Raw genomic sequence first — 25,962 nt, forward strand, 5'->3', positions numbered from 1 at the left:
AAACAGACCTCCTCAAATGTCACTGACTAGGAACAAGAGTCTGAGAACTCAAAGCCCCACTATTAGACTCTCCTCAACTTTCGCTGTGGATTGTGTGACTTCCCCAAGCTAGGCACAAAGGATTTTTCCTCCTGTCATAATCGAAAATGACTCATCTGGAGGATGCTGTATTTGAAGTGAAAATTCTGGTAAGGATTAAGATACATCTTCTCAAAATGCCACAAAATGCCCTTCTGTGCTTCTCCTTCCTTTAAAGCAGTCTTCTTTTCAGCTTGTCTTCTTGAATGGTCCAAGGTAAGGCCAAAGATGAGGGCGTTATTGGTTCAGTGGAAAATTAATGAAATTCTTTTTTTTTTTTTAAGATTTTATTTATTTATTTGACAGAAAGAGACACAGCGAGAGAAAATAAGCGGGGTTGGGGGGGGGGAGGGAGAAGCAAGCTTCCCACAGAGCAGAGAGCCTGATGCAGGGCTCGATCCCAGGATCCTGGGATCATTGCCTGAGCAGAAGGCAAGACACTTGACTACTGAGCCATCCAGGCGCCCCCAAATTAATGAAATTCTAAACAGAAAGGCCATGGCCTCTGATTGATCAATCAAGCACAATTTGCCTGGGTTCACAGTGTAAATAGCAAGGATCCAAGGACATAGAAGCCCAACTAGCTCACTAGACATACCCCCAAATGCATGTCTTTCTTTGCTCTATCCATCTGCAAGGAAACTAAGAAAGAAGCAACATAAGGGCAGTCTATTTGTTTTTTCCCCACTGCACTAGACTCCCCTTGCTACGCCTGCCTTCTGTACTGGGGTCAGAATAGGCTCTCTGTTCAGGCCAGGTTTCCAACCTTGGGATTGAGGATAAGGGGCAAGGGAAGGGGTGAGGGGTGGGGGGGACACATCAGAATTTTGGGGAAAGAGGAACACAGCTTGAAAACAAATGCTTTGTTTCACCATTTTTATTTTTTTTGCAATTCATGAAAATTTGTTTTTAAAATTTAAATAACTTCATAGAAGACAGACATGAGAATTTTATGCTTATCAAAGAGGACATGGCATGGGTTTTAAAAGGGTCAAGAAATTCTAGTTGAAGTCATGGAGACTGGGGACTCTGGTGGATAGGGCTCAACCTCTTGGCAAATATGGGAATAAAATCTTAGCTTCCTTTCTCATTTCCTGCCCATTCATATGTCTGTACTGAAGTCTTGAGCTTTGAGGGAAGGGTTTATATTTCCAGTATGTCTACATCAATTTTCTTTAATTAAACCCTAACCACAAAATAGCTTTATTAGTAGCTAACCTTCACCAACATCTCAAGGGCAATTAGCATAGTTTAAACATTCCTTTTCTAAAGGTGCTTAAGGCAAATTATATTTTTGCAAAACCCAACTGATGCCAAAATATGTCCAAGTGCAAACTGTGGGAATGACCTTTCTCTCCTTTGTTATTATTCCATCCACCCACCCATGCAATGAAACACCGAAACGTCTGCTGTGTGGCAGACACAGGGGACGCATGCGGACTAATACTCGACAGTCACACTCACCTGTGTGAGAATAAATGTACCACAAGGCCCCCGTCAGGAGCGCTCCGATCACAAACGCTGCAAACGCAATGCCCATCACGGTGAGGGTGTCCAAACCATGGAAAACTGCTACAAGGAAGGGAAGCCAATACATGCTTTCAATGAGTCTGCACCAGATGTTGTAACTTTGTATTTGTTTTACAAGCACTGTCAGGGAGGCTGGGCACAGACTAAGAAAAGGAGGCCAAAATGAGAATCCCAACCAAACGCAATGTATCTGAAACTTGCACATTTTTTTTTTCTTTCAAAATGATCAGACTTCCAAGAGAGCTGCAGTTTGCAGGTTACATCCTCAATCTGAAGATGCTCTGGAAACTGAAGTGAGCTCCCATTATCAAACTGTGGCATAATGTTTCTTATTCATCAAACACTTGGAACAATGAGACAAGGAAAACACAGAATACATTTCAAATACATTTTCATGGACACTTACAGGTATGAGAGATAATAGGAAGATGGGGGTGGACAAAAAGGAAACGTAAGGTAAGGAAGGATCAACTATTCCTACAGATTCTAATATTTCACTGGTCCCTTCAGATCAAACCCTCCATCTTAACAATTCTGTATTGAATCATTTAAAACAACCCACTTTTTAACACTTTCCCAACCATGATCTTTCTATGAGGGGGACGGAAATACTTCTCGATGTGGAGTGATGTCAGTTTTATGGGCAGCAAAACATATAAATAGAACCAATTGTTCCTCCACTTGGCAAAGATGTTTATATTTGAAATTAATTCCAGGCCACAGAAATAGAACATTTCCTTTCCTTTAAGAGAACTACGTTCTGTGAATCACTTATAAGAAGTTAAAATCAGCTTCCAAGAGGTGGGGTTTTCAGCAGAATAAAATTTCTAAGGTGTCTATTTTTTAAATATAAATTTAAGGTATAGGATCTCCCCACTATCTCAAACCCATTTCTATGCTCCTCTTGAGTCCGAAGTGACTCTGGATGATCTCTATGTAAATTAAATCTCTTTGCTGTTCATCTTACTTCAGTGTAAAAGACCTAGTTATATAGACAAATGTGACACACATACCCGCCCCTGCTCCGAACAGCCCCACAATTTGTAAGTGCTCAGGAAAAGTATGCCATGCTATTGAAGATTCTGGAATTTTGGAATTTCCAAGTCCTGGTGGCTACTTTTCTAGCCATATGCCCTTTGGTGTGTTAACTTCTGGAATTGGACCTAGCACTACTTCACCTGCTGAAGGCAGGGAGTGAGCAAAAGGAGTTTGTAAAAGGTTTGGGGACCTGAGGAAGGAATATGAACTGGAAAGAACTCTGGAGGTTAAGATGAACCAAACCATCCACTCGATTTAATTTAGTCTGTAGGTATGCCTTTTTATGCTTACAGATGCAAAACTGGGGCATGATTGAAAGTTTTTAGTAAAACTCCTCTGAAATTCTAAAAATGGAGATGTCATTTATGAAAATCAGGGTGGGTCGCTTCCCATCTGTCTCTTTGTAGGTTCACGATACTCTTCTGTGATACTGCTGAACTAAGGCACTTAATTAAAACACTGTAGTGCTTTGCATAAAGAAACTCACCAGACTGTTATGTGTATGTGATGAGGTCAGCCATGGAGACTAATCTAGAGAGCTGTAGGGAAGAATTCTCCTCACAAGGCAACAACACCATCTAGAAGAGCTCTGGGTGCAAAGCCAGAAAGCCCAGGTTCTAGTCCTGCCTGAATGCCAGTTATAACCATGGGCAAGTCACCTTAATATTTTTTGGTCAGAATTTCCTTCTGCATAGAGTGACAAAATTGGCCCAGATAAATCCCAACGCACCATTTTATAGTAGTTGGTCTCTTTTCTTTATTTCTTACAAGTCTCCCCTCCTCGCCTTTCCTTACACACGCCCCTTGGACTAGAGATTGTCTCAAAGACACAGCAACTATCTTCCTTTAGCAAGTAACGACTGTCGATGACATGGAGAACACTCCCAGAGATGTGAGTTAATGCTTTTAGATCATAACTGATAAGTATGCAAATAATGAACTCTCTCCAAAGCTAAGTAAGTTACTACCTTCCCATTAAGGCCACACATGCCAGTGGGTCAACAAATTCCTATTTAAAAGTGGCAGGCAGAAAAAAAAGAAAGAAGATGAAGGAAGGACAGAGGAAAGGAAAAAGTATGAGATTACGAAAAAGGAGGAGACAGGGATTGAGAGCAGAGGTCTTCTTATCAAAACTCAAAGTTTGCCAAATGCTCCATAACCAATTCATTTTTATAAAAAGCCCAGGAGGCTTCCTTTCGAAATAGATGGATAAAGACTTACGTGGAGAAACTGGACTCGGTTCCTTAATGCTTGGACCTGTTTCTGGAAAAAAAAAAAAAACACACACACACAATGAAAAACTTGATGTATTCCATAGAGAAACCAAGTTTTAAGCAAAAGTTCATCACAATCTCAGCAAGGACTGACATGTTCCTATTTGTTAATACTCAGTGAAAGTGTTGTCAGTTATCCTCTTTAGATGTCAAAACTTTAACATGGCTCCTCAGAAATGTTAAACATTGCATTTTGTTAACAATTAATTGTACAGCCTCTCCAATTTGAAGAAAACTCGAAGGCAAACTTAAGGAATTTGAGTCTGACAGTGTGTGTGTGTGTGTGTGTGTGTGTGTATACACACCTTTTTATTTATTTACAAGAGGATTCAATACCTTTAAATACCATATTTCTCCAGTACATTCATGCTATTTTTCCACTTCCAAAAATCTTTTAATGTGCACAAGTTTTGTGGGGGCGCCTGGGTGGCTCAGTCGGTTAAGCATCCCACTCTTGTTTGGCTCAGGTCATCTCGGGGTTGTGAGATTGAGCCCCAGATCAGGCTCCACGCTCAGCTCAGCAGAGTCTGCTTGGTTTCTCTCTCTGCCCCCCTACCCCTCGCTCACTCAAATTAATTAATTAATTAATTAAATCTTTGAAAAAGTGTACATAAGTTTTGTAAAAGTATCCTTATTCTTCTTTCCTTAATGCCATTACCCTATAGTTTAGCTCTTTCTTTAAAAAAAAAATAAGAACTTATTTATTTGAGTGAGGGAGAGAATGCACACATGCACTGGGGGAAGGGCTGAAGGAACAAGCAGCCTCCCTGCCTAGTGGAGCTTGACGGGCAATCTTGGGATCATGACCTGAGCCAAAACCAAGAGCTGGGTGCACCTGAGCTACCCAGGTGCCCCTCAGCCTCTTTCATCAAACATCTACATTATTATAGAGCTTCCCTAAATGGTCTCCTTGTTTCCACCCACGGCCCCTGCTCCTGCCCTAAATATTTCCTCCTCCATATTTTCCCTCAGAGTGAATTTTCCAGAGCTCAGAGTTGATTACGTTATTGTCCTGATTAAATTGCTCCATGACTTCCTGTACTCATAGGGGAAAAAAATCCAAACTCCAGTCTGGTACACAGAAGTTCTGCTCTCCTTCTCTACCAGCATATCGCTAGCCTCCTTTCCTAAGGGCCCTTCACCCACACTGGGCTCCTCATACTTATTTAAGCTTCCCAAATTCTCCATGCTGCTGTAGGTCATCACACTTTGCAAGCCATCCCCTGAAATACCCTCCTCCCCCAGACCTGCTTATTGGTATTTTCACTGGGAGGCCTTCTCTGACTCTCTCAGTGCCACAACCTCCACCCCAGCAGGGCCGGTCTCTACCCCTGTGGCTTACTCCACCCCTCGGTTGTCCTACACAAAACTCCATCACATCCTAATTCTCTAGATTCTTCTCTGCCCTGAGGGCAGGGTATAGTTCTTACTCATCTGGACATCCCAGGGCTCAGCCTAGCAAGGAATAGGCCTGCCAGAAATGTTCCGTGAAGGATGACTAGAATGTTGACGTACTTCTTGACAATGGAGACAACAGAGGGAGCTGGGAATAAGGCTATACAACAGTGCTTGTATACCCTGACATTTTCTATAATGCTTTCATGTTCAAATCTCATTAGAAGTTCACACTAGCCTGTGAGAGAGGCAGAAAAAGAATTCTTATCACTATTTTACAAACGAGCATCCTGAGACTCTGCTATCATGTGACTTGCCCAAGGTCACAGCTGGAAAGCATCAGCGCAGGGGCTGAGCCCAAATTCCCGATTCTGCTTCGCAGGCTACATGACTGGGGAGTGTCACTCTGTGCTTAGCAGGGGAGCACTGATTAAGAAGCTTCTTGTGACTCACGGTGAGAACAGCACAGACCAGGGGATGGTGTATCATGGCCCAATACTTATTTTTGCATGCCTTATGAATTAAGAGTACATTCTGTATTTCTAAGTGACTGGAAAAAAAATTAAAGAATAATATTTTATGACATATGAAAGGTATGTGAAAGTCAGACCTATTCCATAAATCAAGTTTTCTTTGAACATAACTATGTGCATCATTTGTATACTGTCCATGCCCGCAATGCTACAGGAGCAGCAGGGGTCATCAGGGCACAGCCTGTGTGAGAGACAGACCCGAAACACTCCCCAGCTGGCCCTTCCCAGAAAAAGGGTGCTGTGTCCTGGGACAGATTCTGACCCTGCCCTTTAGAGCGGCAAGTGATGAGTGTACTGCACGTACCTTTCCACCTTCATTTTCATTCAGTGAGAAGAACACATACCTTGCGTCAGAATCCACAGTGGAGCAAAAGACATTGTGAAAAATTGACCAAACCAGCAGCGTTTGAGGTCATGTTTACAAAAATAAAGAAGCTACATAGGATTGTAAATTCTCGGGATTAACTCTAGGGGAAGCAAAGGCACCACAATGGAATGGTGCCCCCCAGAGTTGTGCAATGTGCTGGTGCCAGGGTGAGGATATGTTCAGGTTTTAAAGAGAATTACTAAAATTAAAATAAATGTGAAAGCTTTTAAGGAAATCTTTTTTTTTTTAAGAAAATATAATTCAGGATGCAGAGTAATTACCAACTACAAAGTAACACAAGAGACTGTCTCCTAGGAGTCTCATCCCATCAGCCTATTGGCAGAGATAAAATAATGAAGGTGATGCCTTCCATTTACACATGTGTGTAGTGTTTTACAACTGACACAAAGCCTTCTCTTAGATTTTCTCAATTCAACCTCCCAAGAATCCTATGAAGTAGGGGTATCTCACCACAAAACTCTACTTCCAAGAAGCAGTGGTTGGATTCACTGAACTAAGTCCACAGGCATTTAAAGGTCTCTACAGTCTTCATCATATGAGAAATATACACACTTCTGGGAAGAGTTCCATCCAGTCAATCGCCCATGGCTGAACTCTGTCGCTCAGAATCCCTAAGTGGTTTTAAATAATGACTCTCCCCTGAGGAGACCTCACATGTGAGAATGTGGGTTTTAGAGCAAGGACTGTGTGATGGATGGCATTGTTTTAAAATTCTTAATGGATTTAGGCTATGATCTAATCCCTCTCCCCCACCCCAAATAGGGGCCTTCTCTCAGAGCTAAATAGAAACAGTTGTTGCTTATTTCTCCTGGGTGAAGTTTCTCCATAAACAATAACAAGTACAAGCTGCAGCACTGAGGTTATAGGATTTTATCTTTTTTGTTGTTGTTCCAAAAATCCCCAATAACCCGTGTATGACTACGGAGTCTGATCTCTACCAGAACCCTAAAACAGAGTTGACGCGCTGAAAGGAAAACAGGGGAACACAGCAATATTTACTTTTGGTTTAAGGGTACAATTTTAAGAAAGGAACCCTTGCTATTGCTGCAAAGATAATGCTAACAATAGAGATTTATTTGCAGAAAGAACAAACTATAATCAACATTCTGAATTAAGTATCTTCATTTACTCTGGAGCAAAATTCTGTCTGCCTCTAGAACCAAATTTCCCTCCTCAGATGGCTGGGCATGGTTTTCATAAATGGGATATTTTGGGGGTTATGCATGAGTAATGGACCACAGCCTTTAGCCTCCAGCTTTCAATTCAGTTCTCCTAAACATGGTAGATCGAGCAGGCCCACAGGGAAACAAGGTGTTTACTCAGTACCCACATCTATTGGTGTTTGGCAAAGAGAGAGGGAGATCAAGAGGCTAGAGACTCAGGAGGCCTCTGTGCAGATCTCTTTTAACATACAGTTTTTACTAACTTCATTGTAATCAAACCCCTTCTCTGGGTTCTTTCAATATTTATGGCATTCATTCTAATAATTGTCTGGTCACTCCTCTACACCCTTTCACTTGATTGGTAGTGCTTACCTAGGGTGATTTTTGACCCCTGGTACTCCACCAGGACATTTGGAAATGTCTGGAGACATTTTGGGTAGTGGAGGGGTTTGCTATAGGCACCTAGTGAGTAGAAGCCAAGGATGCTATTCCAAAATCCTACAAGGCACAGGATAGCCCTCTACAATAGTTACCCAGCTCAAAAGCATCAATAGAGTCAAGGTTGTGAACCTCTGCATGACACTGTGAAGGCCTTACAGACAGGGTAATGTGTTTACCATATGCCTAGCCTATGGTAGGTACCAATAAACATTTTTTGGAATAACCATAATTGTCATGTGTATCCCAATACTGCGTACATCTCCCCCAAACCAATCTTCATGCTGCTTTCAGGGTAGTCTTCCTAAATGATCTGATCATTGGTTCCTTACCCAAGAGCTTTTTTTTCTTTTTTAAGATTTTTTTCCTTCTTAGTAATCTCCATACCTAACACGGACTTTGAACCCACAACCCCAAGATCAAGAGTTACATGCTCCCCCAAATGACCAGGCGAGGAGCCCCAATCTCTTAGTGTTTCTTCACTTTCAGAGGTGCCATACTGGAATATTTATGGATGAGATGACATGTCTGGATTTCCTTCAAAACAATCCAGGGACAGAAAGAGAGAAAACAAGTCTAGCCATAAATGGGTAGTTGTTGAAACCAAGAGAAGGATTCATGGGATTCATTCTACAATTCTATTCTATTTTTGTATATATTATATATATATATATATATATATTTTCCAAAGTAAAAAGTCCCTACGGTATCCCTCTCCCTTGGGTAAGGACTTAATGACTTAGTCTGTCCATTAAGCATTTCTACCATCTTTTTTACTCAGCTTCTCCTCATCTCTACCTCAGCCTGAGGACAAAAAATCTGGCTGGGTGCATTAGAGTATTTTTGTTCTGGAAAAATCAAATGTGTTCCAAAAAGGAACGCCTCTCTTGGATTAACTTCCAATTGACGTTCACAACTTTCCCTTTCATTCCTCTTCCACCCCCACTCCCCCCAAAAAACCTAGCTTGGCTGAGAGGTTAAGAGGAAGGAAAGGAAATTAGTATTTACTGAGTGCCCATGATATGCCAGGTGCTGTCCTGAGCACACTTCTTTTTAAAAAGTTATGTAGTGGAAATTCAGTATTTTGGACATTTAACTTGCTAAGAATTACATGTCATATGTAAATCACTCATTTTTTCACCATTCTCAAAAAACTATCACTGACGTGGTATAGCCGTTTTTATTGTGTAAGCCCTAGTGTTCTCAAAGGCCACAAAACTGCTCACGGCATCCAAAGCAAACAGCACTAACATGCCTATACTTCAAACTATTTCAGAAAATATGGTAGGATGGCACTACCTCAACTATTTTAATTGTTTTGCCATAAACCATAATACACATAAAGTATGCATGTTTTCTGGGCTTTTTTTGTGAGTTACAATTCAAAGTCACAGAACTTCTGAATTTTAATACTCCCTTAAACAGCTTACATTTTCCCCAACATCTTACCCTTTGGAGAACAGACATGTTTCCTAAAAGTCTTCATCTTCTTTTGAGTTCATAATCAATTAGAGTATTTGGGTGTGAACTTGAATGCCAATGCGATATGTACGGCATGAACAGGAGGAGGCGGTGGGAAAAGGGTGTGGAGAGATGCCTATGTTGCTGGCAGTTTAATTAAAAACTAGAATCAACCTCCACCTAGCACAAGGCAAAGGGTTTAGGAAGGCACAAACTAGATTCAGAGTGCCTGGATTTGAACCCCAGATCCACCATTTATTTATATGTGGTATGACCTTAGTCAAGTTACTTAATCTTGCTTTATACTTGGCTCACAGAAGGGCTATGAGGATTCAATACAAGTATCCCCACAAAGGATTTAGCACAGGGCTTTGTACTAAGTAAATGCTCAATAAATGTTAGATAATTACGGTTGTCATCTCTATGACTATCATCACCACCAGCACCACCATGTTGGAAGTTTTAGCAGCAAAAGAATTTAACCCAGTGCTGGTTCCCAAAGGACTGAGACGGCGGATATGTGCTGCAGAAGCACAGGCAAGTTCCATTAAAAATGGTGGCCCAGAGGAGGGACCCAGAATTAGTTAGTCTTGAGAGCCTATTCTCTCTGTCCACAGAAGGAAGAAATGTGTCCTGAAATGTGTCCATGCCATTGGCTTTGGGAGCTACAGAGCAGCTCTCTGCTTGGCTATGAAGCTGCTACCCAGAGACTTCAGCTGCTGTTGCCCCAGAAAACCCAAGTGTTAAAAAAATAAGCTGGACTAAATGACCATGAAGACCTGGCACAGCCTTTAAAGAGTATCAGTGTGGTTCAAAGGGACAGTGAAACATCCCACTGCTTGGGCAATTTTTACCCTCAAAATTCATTCTGGTAAGAGATACTTCTGGAGATACTATGGAGTCTGTGGCTTACAAAAGTAACACAAAGCTGTCAGGAAGAACGTTCATGACCCTGTTACTATTCGAATCAACTAACGTTATTAGGCAAATGGTCACATTCCCATTTCAACGGACTATTCTAGTTCACGGAGAGGCAGAGGAAAAGCACAGACTCCAACGGCCTGCATCCTGGAGAAATGATTTCAGAGTCAAAAGAAAATAAACAAAGAAGGTGGAAGAGTCACTCACAGAGCTGAAAACTGCCAGAAAACTGACCCCACTCACTGCAGTTAGAAAGCACATTTGCACACAGCCCCTGGGAAGCTGGCCCATCCACTAACCTTCATTTGTTTAACAAACCTAAGCAATGAACTTTATTCACAACACGGGTCTCTGCTAAAATCTACTCTCCATTAGCAAATCTCATGAAACTTCTTTGATATTTGGTAAAATTTCCTCCTGAACTTCAATAAAAAAAAAAAAAAAGCCACTGAACTTTCAGGATAATTACACTAAGCTTAAATAAAAGTAATTACCTAATTTACAAGAGGAATTACTTAGAAAAACACCACCAAACTTAAAAGAAGCATGCATGAATTACTAGAAGTTATACTACTGCAATATTAATGCCCAATTATTGTCGGGCATAGAAAAAACGCAAGCTGCTGCCATCAATTACCCACAGAACTACATCTCTGGAACCAGGTAAGAGTTGTTATTAGTGCAAAGTGCAGCCAGCTGTTGCTCAAATGTGATATACTTTGCAATCCAATTAATTCATTTATTTCCTTCCCCTGTACCCAATAAACAGGGAACTCTTTGGGCAATAAATTCAAAAAACAATTTCTTCCTTTCCTGTACTCCCTCCCTTCCTTCCTTCCTTCCTTTGAAGTAGGCTCCTTGGACCCCAAGGCAGGGCTTGAACCAGCTGAGCCACCCAGATGCCCCTAGGCAATCCATATCAAGAAAGACTGTGGCTGGTACACTTTTTCAAATGGCTGAAAACCAACCAGTCAAAGCAAAACAAACAGCAACAACAAACGAACATCTACTATGTACATTTCACACCGCCTTCAGGATGGCTGGGAAATGTATCAAAAACTATTTTGCTTCTTCAAACAGTAGCTGTGTTACAGCTGAAAGGGTCTCAAGAAGCCATCTGGTCTAAACCCTTCTTTTTCCAGATAAAGAAAATCAAAGTCAAGGACATAAGGAGAGATCTCCCAAGTCCCATAGCCAGTTAGCAGGGAAAGTTAAGAGCTGTGCCCCAGTCTCCTAACTCTAAGCCACACCCGCCCCACGATCTTCTCTTGCCCTTCCAAAGTGAGCATGCCCCTAGGAAGAGGGCAGATGCCATTACCAGATATGTCAGGAAGAATGGCTCTACTATTTGCATAAAGGTCAGGCCACCAAAGAATAAAGTAGACAGCATCCACGTGCCTCTGTTCTACTATTAGGTATTGTGTGCCTCTTCTCTTATCTCTTAGCCCCTGCTACCTTGCCAAATCCAACAGTGCTTAGATCAGAAAGGCCATCCCAGGGCTGCCTCCAAGCCTAGACCTGGTATCAGCTCCACCCAGCAGGTCTCTCAGCCAGTGCTCACCAACCACAGACAGGATGCTGGGTGGCTTTTATCAAGGCTCCAGAGCCATGCTCCTCCTCGCCCCTCAGGGTGGTGGAAGGAGGCCTGGAGACCAAGCCCTGAAATGTCTAACCCCAGAGGCTAGGAACCCACTTTTACTCTCCCAGACTTCTCTTCGTTTAGCACCCTTTGGCAATGTTTCTAAGATAGTTGTAGGTTGTTTTCGGACAGTGACAAATGTAGCTGCCCAGACAGCCCAAATGTGCATTTGCCCCCACCCCCATCAGATGTTGCCAACTGCCTGCTGTGTTCTTGCCCATCCGTGCCCTTCAGCCAGGATGTCCATCCCCATCAGGTGCTCTCCATAGTCCAGAGGGCCTCAGGTCCATTCCTAACACCCTCATGGAGCCCTACTCTGCTTCTCTATTGGTTTGGCTGATGTGGCCTACACTGGGTCTGGCTTTGCCTGGCCTAACCACCTAAAGCCAGACCTCTGAGGACACATCCTTCCTTTCCTTCTATAAGAAAGTGCAGACTGCCGAATGCTCCTGTGTGTGTTTGTGTGTAGGAGGAGACACCTTTTGCTTCAAGCAACAAATGTGACTGTGTACAATTCGGAAACCTGAATTACAAAAATGCATTTGGACAGTGACTCTTAACCTTCCTTCTGCTCTGACCTAAGATGGATGGTATTCACATACACAACACCCTCCCCAACCAAAGGCATCTGTGATTGGGATGCCCTGGGACTGCTTGTACTCAGCACAAACACTACCAGGAGATCATGAAAGATGGGCTGTGGGCTGTTCAATCCTGGTATGCGAGGAACTCAGAGCTTTTCTTGCATACTTGAGGAATATATCTGAATGGTAAGGGAGAATGACATTGGGATAGGGACAACTTTGACTCTGATCTAATATTTAAAGAAATCGCTGGCAAACCTATCATTAATAACTTAGCCATATGGCAGAACAGACCCAACTAAATAAAAGGCTCCTTTGGTAAAAACCCTTTTCTAAAGTTACTAATTGGCCCTTAAGGGTTTTATATTTATTTATTTATTTATTTATTTTAGAGAGAGCACATGAGCAGGGGGAGGGGCAGAGGGCGAGGGAGAAGCAGGCTCCCCACTGAGCAGGCAGCCCAACTCAGGACTTGATCCCATGACACTGAGATCATGACCTGAGCTGAAGTCAGATGCTTAACCAACTGATCCACGTAGAAGCCCAGCCTTTAATGTCTCTTTTGAATACGACTGTATTTTGATTTACTGTGCTTTGATTTTTAATACTGGAACTTCTTAAAATGAGCAGCCCTCAGGCCCCTCATCTCCTACTGAGCCTCCCCAAACGCACCTTTAGCCTCTACTTGCTGGTGGATCACAGCGAGGGGCTTGGTGAATGTCTTCTTATTCTGCATCATGGCCCAGATCATTGAGGCGTCCAGTGAGGTGCAGGCTTCGTCCGGGGGCACACACTGCAGAGAAAGCAGAGCAAAGAGGGTCAGGGGTAACTCTGAGGAGCCCTGCACCAGCCCAGCCTGCACAGTTGTCCTGTGCCCCTTATCAGACAGTTCCCAGCTGTTTACCACAGAAAAACAGGAGATCTGGGGGTTTTCCAAAGAACCATAAATAATCCGGGAGACGAGTGGCAGACCCCGCAGATACAGTCTCAGCTGCACTTGGAAGATTCAAATATCACTGGATGGCTTATAAAGACTGCTTTTCTTCCCCATCTTCCCACAAAACAACTAGGTTTTAGCGTTATTTAGTCTGAAAAGTAAAGAAACTATATGATGAGTGTTGACCCCTCACCAAGCCGGCTTCACAAAAATGGTTTCTGTTTGTGATTTGTGCTTGTGGGAAACGTCACGTGCTGCATTACGAAAGTGACAGATTCTACATGTCTTGTCCAAAAAGATAATCATGGTGTCCAGTTTGTTTGATTTTTTAAATCCTAGTATCGGCTCATTGAAAATGAAGCTTTCCAGGGTCATCAGCTATAGGGTTCCAAACTGGAGCCCTGGGGACCCGTATCCAGGTGTGGGGACCATGAGATCAGCTACTTCCAGTTATTTTCAGGCCTCCAAATTAGAATTAGCATGCCTAGCCTTGTTTACCTGTTTTTAAAAAGTGATCACACTCCAGTCCCTTTTTCTTTCAAATAACTTTAGTTCCTTGTCTACGCTCATCAATAGGTGAAACTCAAGACATCTACCTGCTTTTGTTGTCAAGAAACAGATCTATCCTTTAAAGAGCCTAGAGCTAGCCATCCCCCCAAACCAGTAAATTTCTAATCACAAAAGAGCACAGTGTTTTGACTTTATTGTCACTTTTGCTCTGAGCAACATACTGTAGGAAGACAACCCCTCCCTCTCCCTCAAAACCCAGGGAAAGGTTTTAACACACAAGCCTCTTGCACCAGGAAACAACAGAAAGGCCTCATTATTGCAAAGATTTGCCTTTTAGGAAAAAGCCTTCTTACTGTGCCGTTAATTCTTCAGTTAAGTAAGGGCTCAACGAGTGTATGTCCAACTCACTGCTCAATTCTGGACAAGATACCCAACTCCGGTTTCCTCAGCTAAGAGCAGGACCAGACTCAACGATCATTGAGAACTCCTCCTGGAAAGACTCTTTTGCTCTATCATCTGAGAAGTCACTAGAACTGTGGAGATATTAACCACGAGCAGTAAACATGAAGACAGTGGTAATAGCTTATCGGAAGCCACTGCTTTATCAACGGCGGACTGTTGTCACACCTACTACCTCCCTGGCTACTCTGCTCTCTAGAGGAGTCAGGTACTCGTACTTCACTCTTACAGGTGAGGCCATGCAGACTCTCAGACAGAGGTCAGGGAACTTGCTTCAAGTTCTGTTAGTAAGCAGCAAGCCATTCTTCTCAGTCCCCATGTCCTTTCTAGTGTAAGTCGGGACTATAGGGTCCCATCCATGTCATCCACTGAGACTTGGGAGCTCTCTACAGAATGTTGTGGAAGGAAACACTAGGGTTAATTTTTACATGCTAACATGCTACGGGTGGTGCCAGGCCAGGCTCAGAGAGAGGTAACAACCAAGCCACCATGAAGACTCCTAGAGTAACTGCCAGGCCTCCCCTCCTCAATCCCTCACTCCTTAAAGTCATCCTTCAGCTGCAGGGAGCAGCTGGGTCTCCCAGCCAAGCATTCAGTGACCCTCTGCCACAGTCCACTGATGGCCACTGGAAGGCGAAGGCTACAGTATCCGTATTGCCAAAAGCAACCTAAAGAACATGGTCTGAATCATCTTACACATTCATGCTCCCAAATGATTATGACCAGCTTTGCAACATTTTCATACCCAGTATAAATTTTTCTTTGGTGTTGTCAGAGAAATGGATGGCCAGGGGGAATGTAACAGTGTAAAGCATTCAGATTAGTGGCTATCTAGCCCCAATAATGTAATTATTCCTCCTCCCTCTGTCCCCCTATCGTACAACCTACATATTAAGAGAGGATTCCATACATAAATTTATTGATACCGCTCAATCATCACTTTTAGACACTGATGGATATGTGACTACAAAAGTCTTATAAGTCAGCTGATACTGTGTAAGATAATTGCAAAAAAAATGCATGTATGGAATTATAAATAATCATGGCAGATCACAGACACAAAACTATGGCAGAAGACACCTTTCTCACACCAGGCCCAACTAATGAGGTATCGTCATTAACCTTGCAGACTCTCCCCTACACAGTCACTCCAGTGAGGTCAAAGTGTTCTGATTAGTGTTGTGGCAACAGAATGTTTAATATGGGGAGGGATAGGAGGCAAACACGATGAGCCAATACGAAGCTGAGAAAAATTAAAATGTTTGTTAGTTTCCATTAGAAGTCCTCCTGAGACAAGTCAACCTTATAATTCACACAGAGAAGGTCAAAAAACAATTGCAATACAGGTCTCAGTGGGACCTGGGAAAATTAATCCTCACACTGAACTTGTCCTTTTGGATCTCTGCTTCTGGCGCTGCACACTATCCGAACTGCAAAGATAAAGCCAGACCTCTCCCTCATGGAAAACAGTCTTGATTTATCATTTGTAAGATACTACTAAGTAGCATGCACGGAAAAAAAAAGTCATACTGTCGGATTTATTCTCTAAGACTCCATAAAACTCCCGGTTCCCTGCTAACACACATTTTATTACTTCAGTTGGGCAGTTCCCAAACCAAAAACCTCAACCTGCAATAACTCGTGATTAAACTTCTCCGGCAGGTCACTGCCTCACCTAAAAATGTCAAAATAACATAGAGATGGATGAAGGCCCGCTCACCTTAGGTAACTTCTGGGGGTCCTTTTCCTTCTTGGTGCACAACGTGAGCTCACATTGTAGAAAGAGCAGGGAGGTGTTGAAAATGGACTTAAACACAAAGCTGAACCGCTTCTTGTCCACCTCAGCTTGCGGGACTGGAAAGTGCACCCTCTTGGGATTATAGAATTTCACAGATTCATCTTTTGGACAAATGTTTTCAATGATGGTGTAATCGGACATCCTATCAGGGTTTGAATATGGAGAGATAAAGCATGTCTGGATGGCAAATCCCAATTCTTGGTCAGCCTTAGTGACAGACACCTACAAAACAACAGAAAGACCAATCAGAACCAAGCGGGCCTGTTACTTCCACTTTAGGCTACATGGTGCTTCTGAGGAGGGACACAGCTTGATATTCATGACATTCTTATCTCATCTCCTTTCTAATTACAAAAGTAACATATACTCATTAAAAAAAGATGTCTCCCATCTAGACTTGGTATGGATAACAGTGAATTATTTAGTTCAAACGCCAGGTCTGGAAGAGTGTAATACAAGATGAATTAAGTCTCTTCAACCTTCCATAAGTGCTCTGGGAGATAAAAACAAAAGCATGGCGTGCACCTAAAGTGGATTTTCCAAAATAAACAAAACTCCAACAGGCGAAGCCCCAAATGTCATAATACCAGGTCATGTCTCAATGGTGTACCACCTGTAAAACAAAATATTTTTCAGAACTACTCACAAAATAAAGTACAGAGGCAGAATCTATTTAGCCCAGGCAGAGAGGACTGAACTTCTAAACTGCCATGAGCCAGAACGAGCCTACAACACTGCAGCAAACCTACAGATTCCTCTCAAGTCCGGCTTTATAGCAAGCAGGCAGAGTGGCCTCTGGGGTTTGGTGTCAGGGACCGTTGCAATCTGGTGGCGATCACAAGCCTGGCAAAGTGTCCTAGCAGCTCACAGGTCCAAACCAGGCCTTGCCAAGTACTCTCCCTTCACTCTTTAAGCCCAAGGGTATTTTAAGGGAAATCTAATCTGGAAATGTTTCCAACTCATTATACTTCCCTCTTACAAAACATTTGTATGGGCTATGTCCAAACCTTGTTAAGGTTCTTTTCTTTAGAAACAGGAAGTGGTGTTTGGCCAAGTATAAACAGAATTCAAACCTCAACTATCCTGAGCTCAGCTAAAATCCCCAGGCCAGAGTGGATTCTCCATTTGGTGACCCACGGATTGCTGCATGAACTGCCTTTCCCCACATGCCTCATTCCTTGACTAAACTTAGGATCAAAATAAACTTAAACACTTTAGAAATAAAGTCAGTCCTTAACCATAAGCCAATAGCTCCAGAATCCTTTCAAAAGGCGTGGAGATATAAACACACTTTCCATTCTGAGAACACAGGGAAAACCCCTGACATCGCATGGGGCTCTGAGGACACAGCACTATTTTGAAAGATGCCTCCGTGGTTAACTACAAGACACTCAGCAACGAAGATGATTGTTACCATATCACTTTGTGGTGCCTTAAAGCTCAAACCATCTGAATAATCTGGTGAGATAAATGGTTTCATCTCCTTTAGATAAATGGAGGAAAAAATGAACATACAGGATTGACGACGTGTTCAAAATTCTACCTTGGAAGCACTGGATAAAACCAAGCCTTAAACCCAGGTCTTCTGACCTCTAGCCCATTTTCTCTTTACTATTTCACTGTAGCCACAGCGTCGAGTCAACTAAACCTATGATGTGGCCTTAGGAGAACACCTGGTGAGAAATCTTGCTAGGAAGTAGTGTTTGGGAGTCTGTAAATATTCACACATCATTATTTTGCCAATATTTCTGAAAAATAAGATATTTTATCTGGAAATGATGGCAAATTACATATATTGTATTACTAAAAAGTGCCCTTTAACAAGAACTCATAACCCACAAAGCAAACATGCAGACAGAGTAAGAAATGTATATCTTTTCTTGAATTTCAAAGAAAGTATATTCTGGTAGGAACTCTAGGGTATCCCAAAAAGTTGCTTTAGAGAAAAAAATAGTATCAGCAAGTCTTTCACTGTAAAATGGCCTGCTCGGGGTGGGGAGGAGTGGGCATAGTCAGTTAAGAGGCTACCTCTTGGTTTCAGCTCAGGTCGTGATCTCAGGGTCGTGAGATCGAACCGCGCACCGGACTCTGCGCTGAGTGTGGAGCTTGCTTGGATTCCCTTCTCTCATCCTCTACCCCTCCCCCACTCTGATAAACAGATAAATCTTGTAAAAAATAAAATGGTCTGAAAATGAGTACTAGAAGAACTACAGGTCTCAGAGGGAGAAAGGCCCCAGGAAATCGTGTGGCTCATGCCCTGTGAATTGTGAGCCTCAGTTTCCTCCCATACAGAAGAAGGGCACCAATACCTATGAAAAAGGTAGATCTAGATCAGTTATTGTGAGGATGTGTAAAGTCACAATGACACAAACAACACAGTTCCCAGCTAGTCAATACATGACAGCCCTAACTAGCAGTACTATTCTAGATTTGAATTTAAGGGGTTACCAACAGTTCTTTTTAATTCCCCAAGATAAATGTACTAACAGAAAAGCTGCCATTGTGTGACCAACCATCACCTAGAGATGACCAAAGACCAGGTGGCAAAATCGATGATGTCTTGGATTAAAGGAAAGGATATGGTTGAGAAGGAACATGATTCTGGGGGTGTGCTAGGATGGCTGGGACAAGAAACTTGGAAATAGTTCTTCAGACCAAGCCAATAATTCGGTGAGTTTTACCTGCCTTAAATTAAAACATTTTCCTACCAGCATTAGACTCCAAACAGAAACAAAGATTAGGTGTGGGTTGCTACCTTAGAGTCTCTCTTTTAGTTGGATTTAAACAACTTTAAAATAAAGCTGTTTGAAACATATACCACCCTCCTCAAATTCTCAATACATTTGGTATTTAAAATGGTAGCAAAAAGATTCAGTCCATTTCTTTGTCATCAGTTGACAATGTCTTTGCCTAACTTTAACTATGAAAAATACAAATGATATGTGGAAAGTTATAAGCGTGAAAATAAGTGAAAAAAGAATTTCAAGTAAGCAGCACTGGGTGGATTGGGGAGAAAAACCAAAATGTCCACCAGGGTGGGATACAGGAGGAAGACTGGTCAGTGATGAGCACATAGCAGCAAAGCCATGAATTAGCCAAGCCAGGTCCACGTTTGGAAAAGAACAAACCCCAGGGGCGCCTGGGTGGCTCAGTGGGTTGGAAAAGAACAAACCCCAGTTAAGCAGGGCCCCCTAAAATCCAGGGCACAACGCAGAGTCAGTCACTGCCCAAATACACACATGTGGATTGTGCAGCCAGAAATGCAAGAAGAAAATAATGATCTTGGATAAGAAGAGATCTCTAATTAGGAACAGCATGTAGAAAGCAGTATATTTTCCCCAGTAGTGAAAGAAGGTATGCCCAAAGAAAGAGAAGACCTCTCAAAACAGGGAATCAAAAAAGAAAAGAGATCCAGGAAAATGTCGAGAGCCAGTGGGCTCTATCCCAGAATCTGAACAAATGTGAAAGTTGTTTATCTTTCTAAAATAGAAATATGTGCTCTGAAGTCACTTGCAACGTATGGAAGTATCCCATTTCGACCCCGTGAGCTTCTCACTCCTCCTACAGTGAAGCAGAACAGCAGCTTGCAGTTTAACCCCAAAACTAGACAACCAACAGATGTGCTGGGGCCAAAAAGATATTTATCTTTTTCTAAAATCTAATCTGAACCTGGATATTTGCACTGCTAAGAAGTCACATTTTCTCCTCTTTAAATGGCACTTGGAGGTTAAATGATGGTAGCATCTAGCACATAATACTATGGACTCTCGAGCTGGACAACCTGAGTATGGACCAGACTCTGGAATCTACTGGTTACTAATTGTGATCTTAAACGAGTTTGTGCCTCAGTTTCCTCACCCCTAAAATGGGGATACTAATAGTCTTATGTCGGGGAGCCTGGCTCAGTCAGTTAAGTATCTGCCTTTGGTGTGAAATATTCCTGGTTAGCCCTAACACTGCAACTATTGAATCCCTGTTCCAAAAATGCTAAGGACATACAAGAACAGGACTTTATTAACAGAATTCACACCACCGATTTTTAAAAAGCATTCATCTGTAAAACACTCTCCTCATGTACCAAATCCTGCAATGTCTCTCTTTGGTCAGAAATCAACCTGGATGCATTTTCTGAGCCCAGCCCTCACCCAGAGCTGGTTGAGGGCTGCGGGGAAGAACACGGGGAGGGCTTCTCCAGCAGGTGTCTTGGCTCTGCTCCAGAAGCTGTAACAATTCTGCCCCAACCTTAAAAGCCCAAGGATAATGTCCAGGTCTCATACCTCAACATAAATGTGTCCATTCTCTGCCACAGAGAAGACCCCCTGAGAGGGCACGAGAAAGAGGTCAGTGTTGTACAGCTCCATGTTGAAAGTGATGTTTCTGTTGGGTGGGTCCTGGAAGCTACCGGGATTCCCCACCTGCCGCAGGCTGCAATTAAACTGGGGAAAGCAAGCAAACAAACAAAAGAGAGATAAATCACAGTGAAATGAAGGGTGAAGACCCCGGAACTTAGTAAGCTTTGGTCTTTAACACCCATTTCCCTCCCTGTCCCCCACTCAATAGTTCCTAACTAAAGCTAACCAAAAAGACAACATTCTCACAAACTACCTGCTGCAAACCAGCACATACCATGACAACTTCAGGTCGGCTGAAGGAGGTATCTCCTTCATCCATATCTCCCGGAAATCCATTATCCCCTGACTCCAAATCTTCGTAACCATCTGGCCAGCCGCTACTATCTCCAGGCGATGGAACCTGTATCACAATCTAAAAGGCAAAGAAAGCACAGACAATGTTGTTAAAACACCAAAACACATGATTTGGTTCTACTTCACACAAACACCCATGTATAATTCAGATGCCAACTGAAAATCGGAATTTAAAACGCCAGTTACCAAAATAGGGCCGAATGGGGCTGTCAGTAGGCCAGTCTACACTGGAGGGAAGGGGGCTTCTTCTTAGAGGGCTTTTCTTTACATCAAAAATACTAACAAATACTAAGGCAGACTAATTTAAAGAGCTTTTCTTATTTGTATCCATCAAGATTTGTATAAAGTTTGAGTTAGAAACAAAGTACCTAATGTTTACTGTTGAGCCAGTTTCCTCAATTTTTCTCTGTACTCATCTATCTTTCCCTCATTTCATTTCCTCCCCCGTATATTTGTGTGTGGTGTACGGATGCAGAAAAGAACCATGTTTTTATCTATGACAATCTATCTTAATGTTAGCTGAAATGACTATTCCTAGGTTAGTTCTAGACAACATGAAAAATTCACGTGAGGACCATGACTCCATAAATAAAACCCCAATTTCTTTGCATTTATAGAATAGTCACATTTTTTGTTTGGTTTTGTTTCATGGGCTGAGACTGCTGAATATGGTGCAAAACAAAAATATATACTAAGTCAGAAAATTGCTACAGTTATAATTGGAACAGCTACAATAATCACTGAAGGGAACAGAATGGGAAGAGAATGTAGGAAAACCACCTCTCCATTCTTTACCAGTTCCAAAGAAGGAAGTATTGATGGAACTGAAGCCAAGGACCTAGGACATTGTTTACTCTAGGTATCATCATCATACCCATGAGAAGAAAAGGATTTCAAGGGCTTAAGATATACCTTTCTCTTCTGAGCCAGAAGTTACCTTTTTCTTTTTAAACTTAACAGATTACCATAGCCTCTTATTGGTGTTAATTTAGCCATAAATGTAAAATTCCAAAATGAAGAATATCAGTAATATATGCCATTCATTATATCTGGAAAAACTGGATAATGTAAGAAAATTAGTGTTGGAATTGGCAGGAGCGCATTCATCATAGAGCTCAACGGCTAATAAATTATTCCAGTAACAAAGGGAGATGAGCTGGGCCAGCCAGCCTGGTATAGGGGAAAGATCAGTGGAGGAGAGGTCAGGAAGCTGGATTCAGTCCTGGCTCTGCCCTTAACTAGTTCCTCAAATCTAAGCAAGTCTCTTAACTCCCAGCAGTTCAATTTCCTCACCTGTGAAATGAGGAAGTTGAATGAGATCATCTTAAGGTTCTTTCCAGCTCAAACACTCTGAGTCTGAAGAATAATAAACTTGGGTCCATAGGAGAGTGAGTGCCCATGTAAGCCACACTGACAAAACACCTGATCTCCAGTCTTTCTTCTGGATGGGTCAAGTGTATCTACTGCAGGGCAGTGGGATGAACACAAATGACAGTCGCACCCTCCCTGTCCTGTGCCACAACTGAACTCAGGGATTTATAAGCCTTATTTTTACTCTCAGAAGTATAACCTGAGCTGCAAAACGAACATTATAAAGTGCTTTTGAAATTTCATGTTTCAAATTCTTTTAATAGTCACAGACTAGTGTGTATTTCTGCAAGAACAGACTTAATCGAAGAAAGACGATTCAGATGAATGAGCTGACAAGAATGATTTCTGGAAAGTATAGGTTAGCTATTGCAGTGGACTACCATTGGGGGCAATCTATGTAATCTCCCTTGGCATAATGTCAAAAGTAGGAGATCTGCCTCAGTTTAGGATCTTTTTCAGAGGTAGAGAGAGACTAAATAATCATTTCCTGAGGACCCTTTTCGGATTTCCCTTGGTTCTTCTGTTCATGAGGAAGGGAGAAGCCCTCCCACCTCTGGACAAGATTCAAACGAGGCCACAGAGACCACAGAGCTGGTTAGCTCAGTTGTGTAGACAACTGAGGGTCAGAGTACATCCCATTTTGTTGAGAACTGGTGCTTGGCTTTCTTTAGGCCTGGGGTCTACACCCCTGCTCATGGTCATAGAAACTTGAAGGCTATTTTTAAGGTAACACTCAGCAAGGCTCTGGCAAAGGGCCAAGCTTTGTTTCGGCGAACACTCACGGAGTTATAGTAAACCACACCATCTGGGGCTGATCGCCGGTGCCGAGTCCCACAGCCGTTCAGCGGAGACTCCAGAATGAAGTGGGTGCCATTCATCGTGGCCTTGCAGGTAGGATCCAACAGGGTGAGCTCCATCCCTGAGTAGCTGTTGGCCTGAAACAACCACCACTAAAGATGTAAAAGGGGGGGCCCACAGGCAGATCTGCCGCACAAAGGGAGCACGTTTTGCCGGGTCTCCCCATACAGGGTTGGCGGCTGGAGGCCTGCATTTCCCTTCCCCCTTGTTTCCTCCCAACGTACCCAGGATTGTGTTTGTTGGCCTTGGAAATTCAATACCAAAATATTGACACACGAGAATCTGGAACCCCCCTCAACTGAGAACAACAGGACCCGAGTGAGAATCACAGCCAAGGGGAAGTGAGTCCATCCAACTGAGCAAACAGAATCAAGTCCCCAGAGCTCAAAAGTGAAAGAGGGAGAAGGAACTAACTCACACACACTGGGGCAAGATGGGAAAGGAGGGGCTTTCTCTTCTCTAAGAAATTGCACTGACCTGAAAAGAATCTTTTTCTACAGCTACGATCATCTTCTCTTTGTCACATTTGACTGACAGGGCAACCTCCACATTCCCCTGCACCTCCTCGGGCTCTTGGGGATCAGGAAACAGTTGTATGCTGGGGAGGAGAGGGTCCTTTGGCCGGGGGATTCCATCTTCTCCCCCTTCCCTCTGGCCTCTCCTGGAGAGATCAGGGAAAGGAAAGGGGAAACCTCCATTGCGGCCTCCCCCTCCTCGGATGGGTGGGTTCTCCAGGGCAGGCAGGGTGCCGGGGTCCAGCAGGATCCGTAGCTCAGGAGGGATGGTATGTACCTCTTCATCTCTCATTTCCTCTGAGGGTGACAGAAGAAGGCAAAACATCATCAGTATCTGATGCCAGGCCCCAGTCATCATCATTATTAGGAAGAACAAGAGGAACTAGCACAGAATGGGAGTGTGTAAAATTACTCTTAACAAGCAATGTGTAAAGGAGATGGGGATCTGGAAGCCTGGATTCTAGTCCTCGTGTTCTTTCTGAGTGGCACTAGGCCATGGCTTATTTCTCTGTGTCTTGGTTTTCTAATTTTTAAAATTGAGGTTGTATTAGACCAGGAGTTCTCTACTTTGGCTACACATTAAAATCATTTGGGAACTGAGAAAAATTCCCTATACCCAGGCTGTACCCCAGGTCAAATAAAAATCAGACTCTCTGGAGCGGCACCTGATCATTAACATGTTTAAAGCTCTCTGTATAGGTCCAATGTACACCCAAGGTTGAGAACCACGGGACTAGATAGCTTCTAAGGCTCTATAAGCTATAAAAATCTGATTTGATAAAGTTATTGGGACAATAATATTCTTCAAGTGCCAATGAAATATCTCCCTTGAATCTAGGAATTCTTTAATTTCTTGAAATGGTATTGGCAATTTAAGATTATTTGCTACCTCCTTTCTGCCTGCTAAATTCTAACAGATATCTGGGCACCCTGGCCTGTTAGAACCTAGTCCTGACAAGAAAAAGCGGCTTAGGCACACATTCCTTCAAAGAGAGAGGCATATTTTGACATGATGAATGCTCAGTGTTCTGTCCTATTTTCAGCAATTTAGGGAAGAAAATTTTTCCCACTATTGTCTATATCCAGTCTCAAAGACAATGCCTGAGGTCAGCCCACCTCAGTGGGAGCAGGGAGTGAAGACAACCAGAGGACATTAACTCTCCTTCAATACTATCTTTTGGAAAGAGATGGCCCAGCCATATGGATCCAAAAGAAATCAGAGCTCTGGAGGGTTTTTAATTTGTATATTGACAGAAACCTTCACAACTCTTTGAGATGGGGCCTATTTTTTTCTCCCATATTACTGAGGAAGAACCTGAGGCTCAGAGGTAAGCAACTTCCTCCTCAAACAGTGAATAAACGGCCCGTACTGAGGCTTGCTTGGTAGTGATACCACTGGGGTAAGGAACAGGTCTGGGGAGCAGAAAACTTGGGATTTGAGTCTCACTAGCTGTAAGGCTCTGGAAAAACCTCACGAACCTGTTCATATTCCACTTTCTGCTCCACCCAGCGGGGGCAAGAACTCCTGTGTGCCCACTGGTGAAAGCGAGAAAAGTGCCTGGTGACTACTGTCCTCCAAGATACAGCCTGCCCTAGGACTTCACCCCTGTAGTAGGGACAGCTGTATGTCAGCTGTAGTGATTAGTAGGCACTTCTGAGAGAAGAAGCCAGGCTAATTTGTTCTTAATGTAATCACAGTGAATTATGTGATCTATAATGAAGGTCTCCAACTTGCAATCAACTCTGTTACCAAAAAATCTGTACCAAAGATCATTTCCTCAAAATAATCTATCACAATGCTAGATAACCTTAAGCTTTATAGTCAAATGAATCATCAAAATTTACAACAGAACAACAGCACCATATAAGCTGAAATGAGAGTTCCTCATTGGAAAGCCTCATTTGGTAAATATTTTTACTTCAGGGAAAAAAAAAAAAAAATCACACTTACCATTGTTTTCAAGCCGAAGATGGAATCTATTAGCCACAGGAGCCACTGTATATGATGTTACTGGATTATAGTCGTTGTCCAAAGCCCACTTGACCAGATTCTCTTGGGTTGAAGGAATGTCATCTCTTATGGATTTGGTCATTATCATGGATCTTTCACTCTCTTTCCCAAAGCCAATACTGTTAGGAGCCTGAAGATAATAGCAAAATTTCACTCATGAGTCTATAACTAAACAGTGCTTTGAGTAAGAATTAAATATCTGAAACATACAAATTCTATATTGTAGATGAAGGAACTATGTATTCTTTTGATCCCTATTTTCCTCGGGCTAAGGACACTGATACGAAAATCTTTAATAGCAGATTAAGGGAAATCTATTCATGCTGTTTGATCATGCCATTTGGGTGGCTTATAT

At 42.6% G+C, this 25,962-nt stretch overlaps 1 protein-coding gene across 3 annotated transcripts in view; it reads right to left on the reverse strand.

Moving 5' to 3' along the window:
- The window catches only part of TGFBR3 (transforming growth factor beta receptor 3), a 197,505-nt gene that overhangs the window by 12,854 nt on the left and 158,689 nt on the right, over positions 1–25,962 (reverse strand). For 2 of the 3 annotated variants that reach the window (XM_059375370.1, XM_059375371.1), the window contains exons 8-16: positions 25,548–25,737; positions 23,559–23,893; positions 23,006–23,158; positions 20,773–20,910; positions 20,424–20,582; positions 16,069–16,368; positions 13,115–13,235; positions 3,868–3,909; positions 1,543–1,650 (exon numbers count right to left, since the gene is read on the reverse strand). In XM_059375370.1, coding sequence (XP_059231353.1) covers positions 1,543–1,650; positions 3,868–3,909; positions 13,115–13,235; positions 16,069–16,368; positions 20,424–20,582; positions 20,773–20,910; positions 23,006–23,158; positions 23,559–23,893; positions 25,548–25,737 — 1,546 coding nt within the window. The remainder of the gene's footprint in view (positions 1–1,542; positions 1,651–3,867; positions 3,910–13,114; positions 13,236–16,068; positions 16,369–20,423; positions 20,583–20,772; positions 20,911–23,005; positions 23,159–23,558; positions 23,894–25,547; positions 25,738–25,962) is intronic. The other variant, XM_059375372.1, reaches the window with a different exon arrangement.

This window comes from Mustela nigripes, chromosome 14, assembly GCF_022355385.1.
Source record: "Mustela nigripes isolate SB6536 chromosome 14, MUSNIG.SB6536, whole genome shotgun sequence".
In the NCBI taxonomy this organism is placed as follows: domain Eukaryota; kingdom Metazoa; phylum Chordata; class Mammalia; order Carnivora; family Mustelidae; genus Mustela; species Mustela nigripes.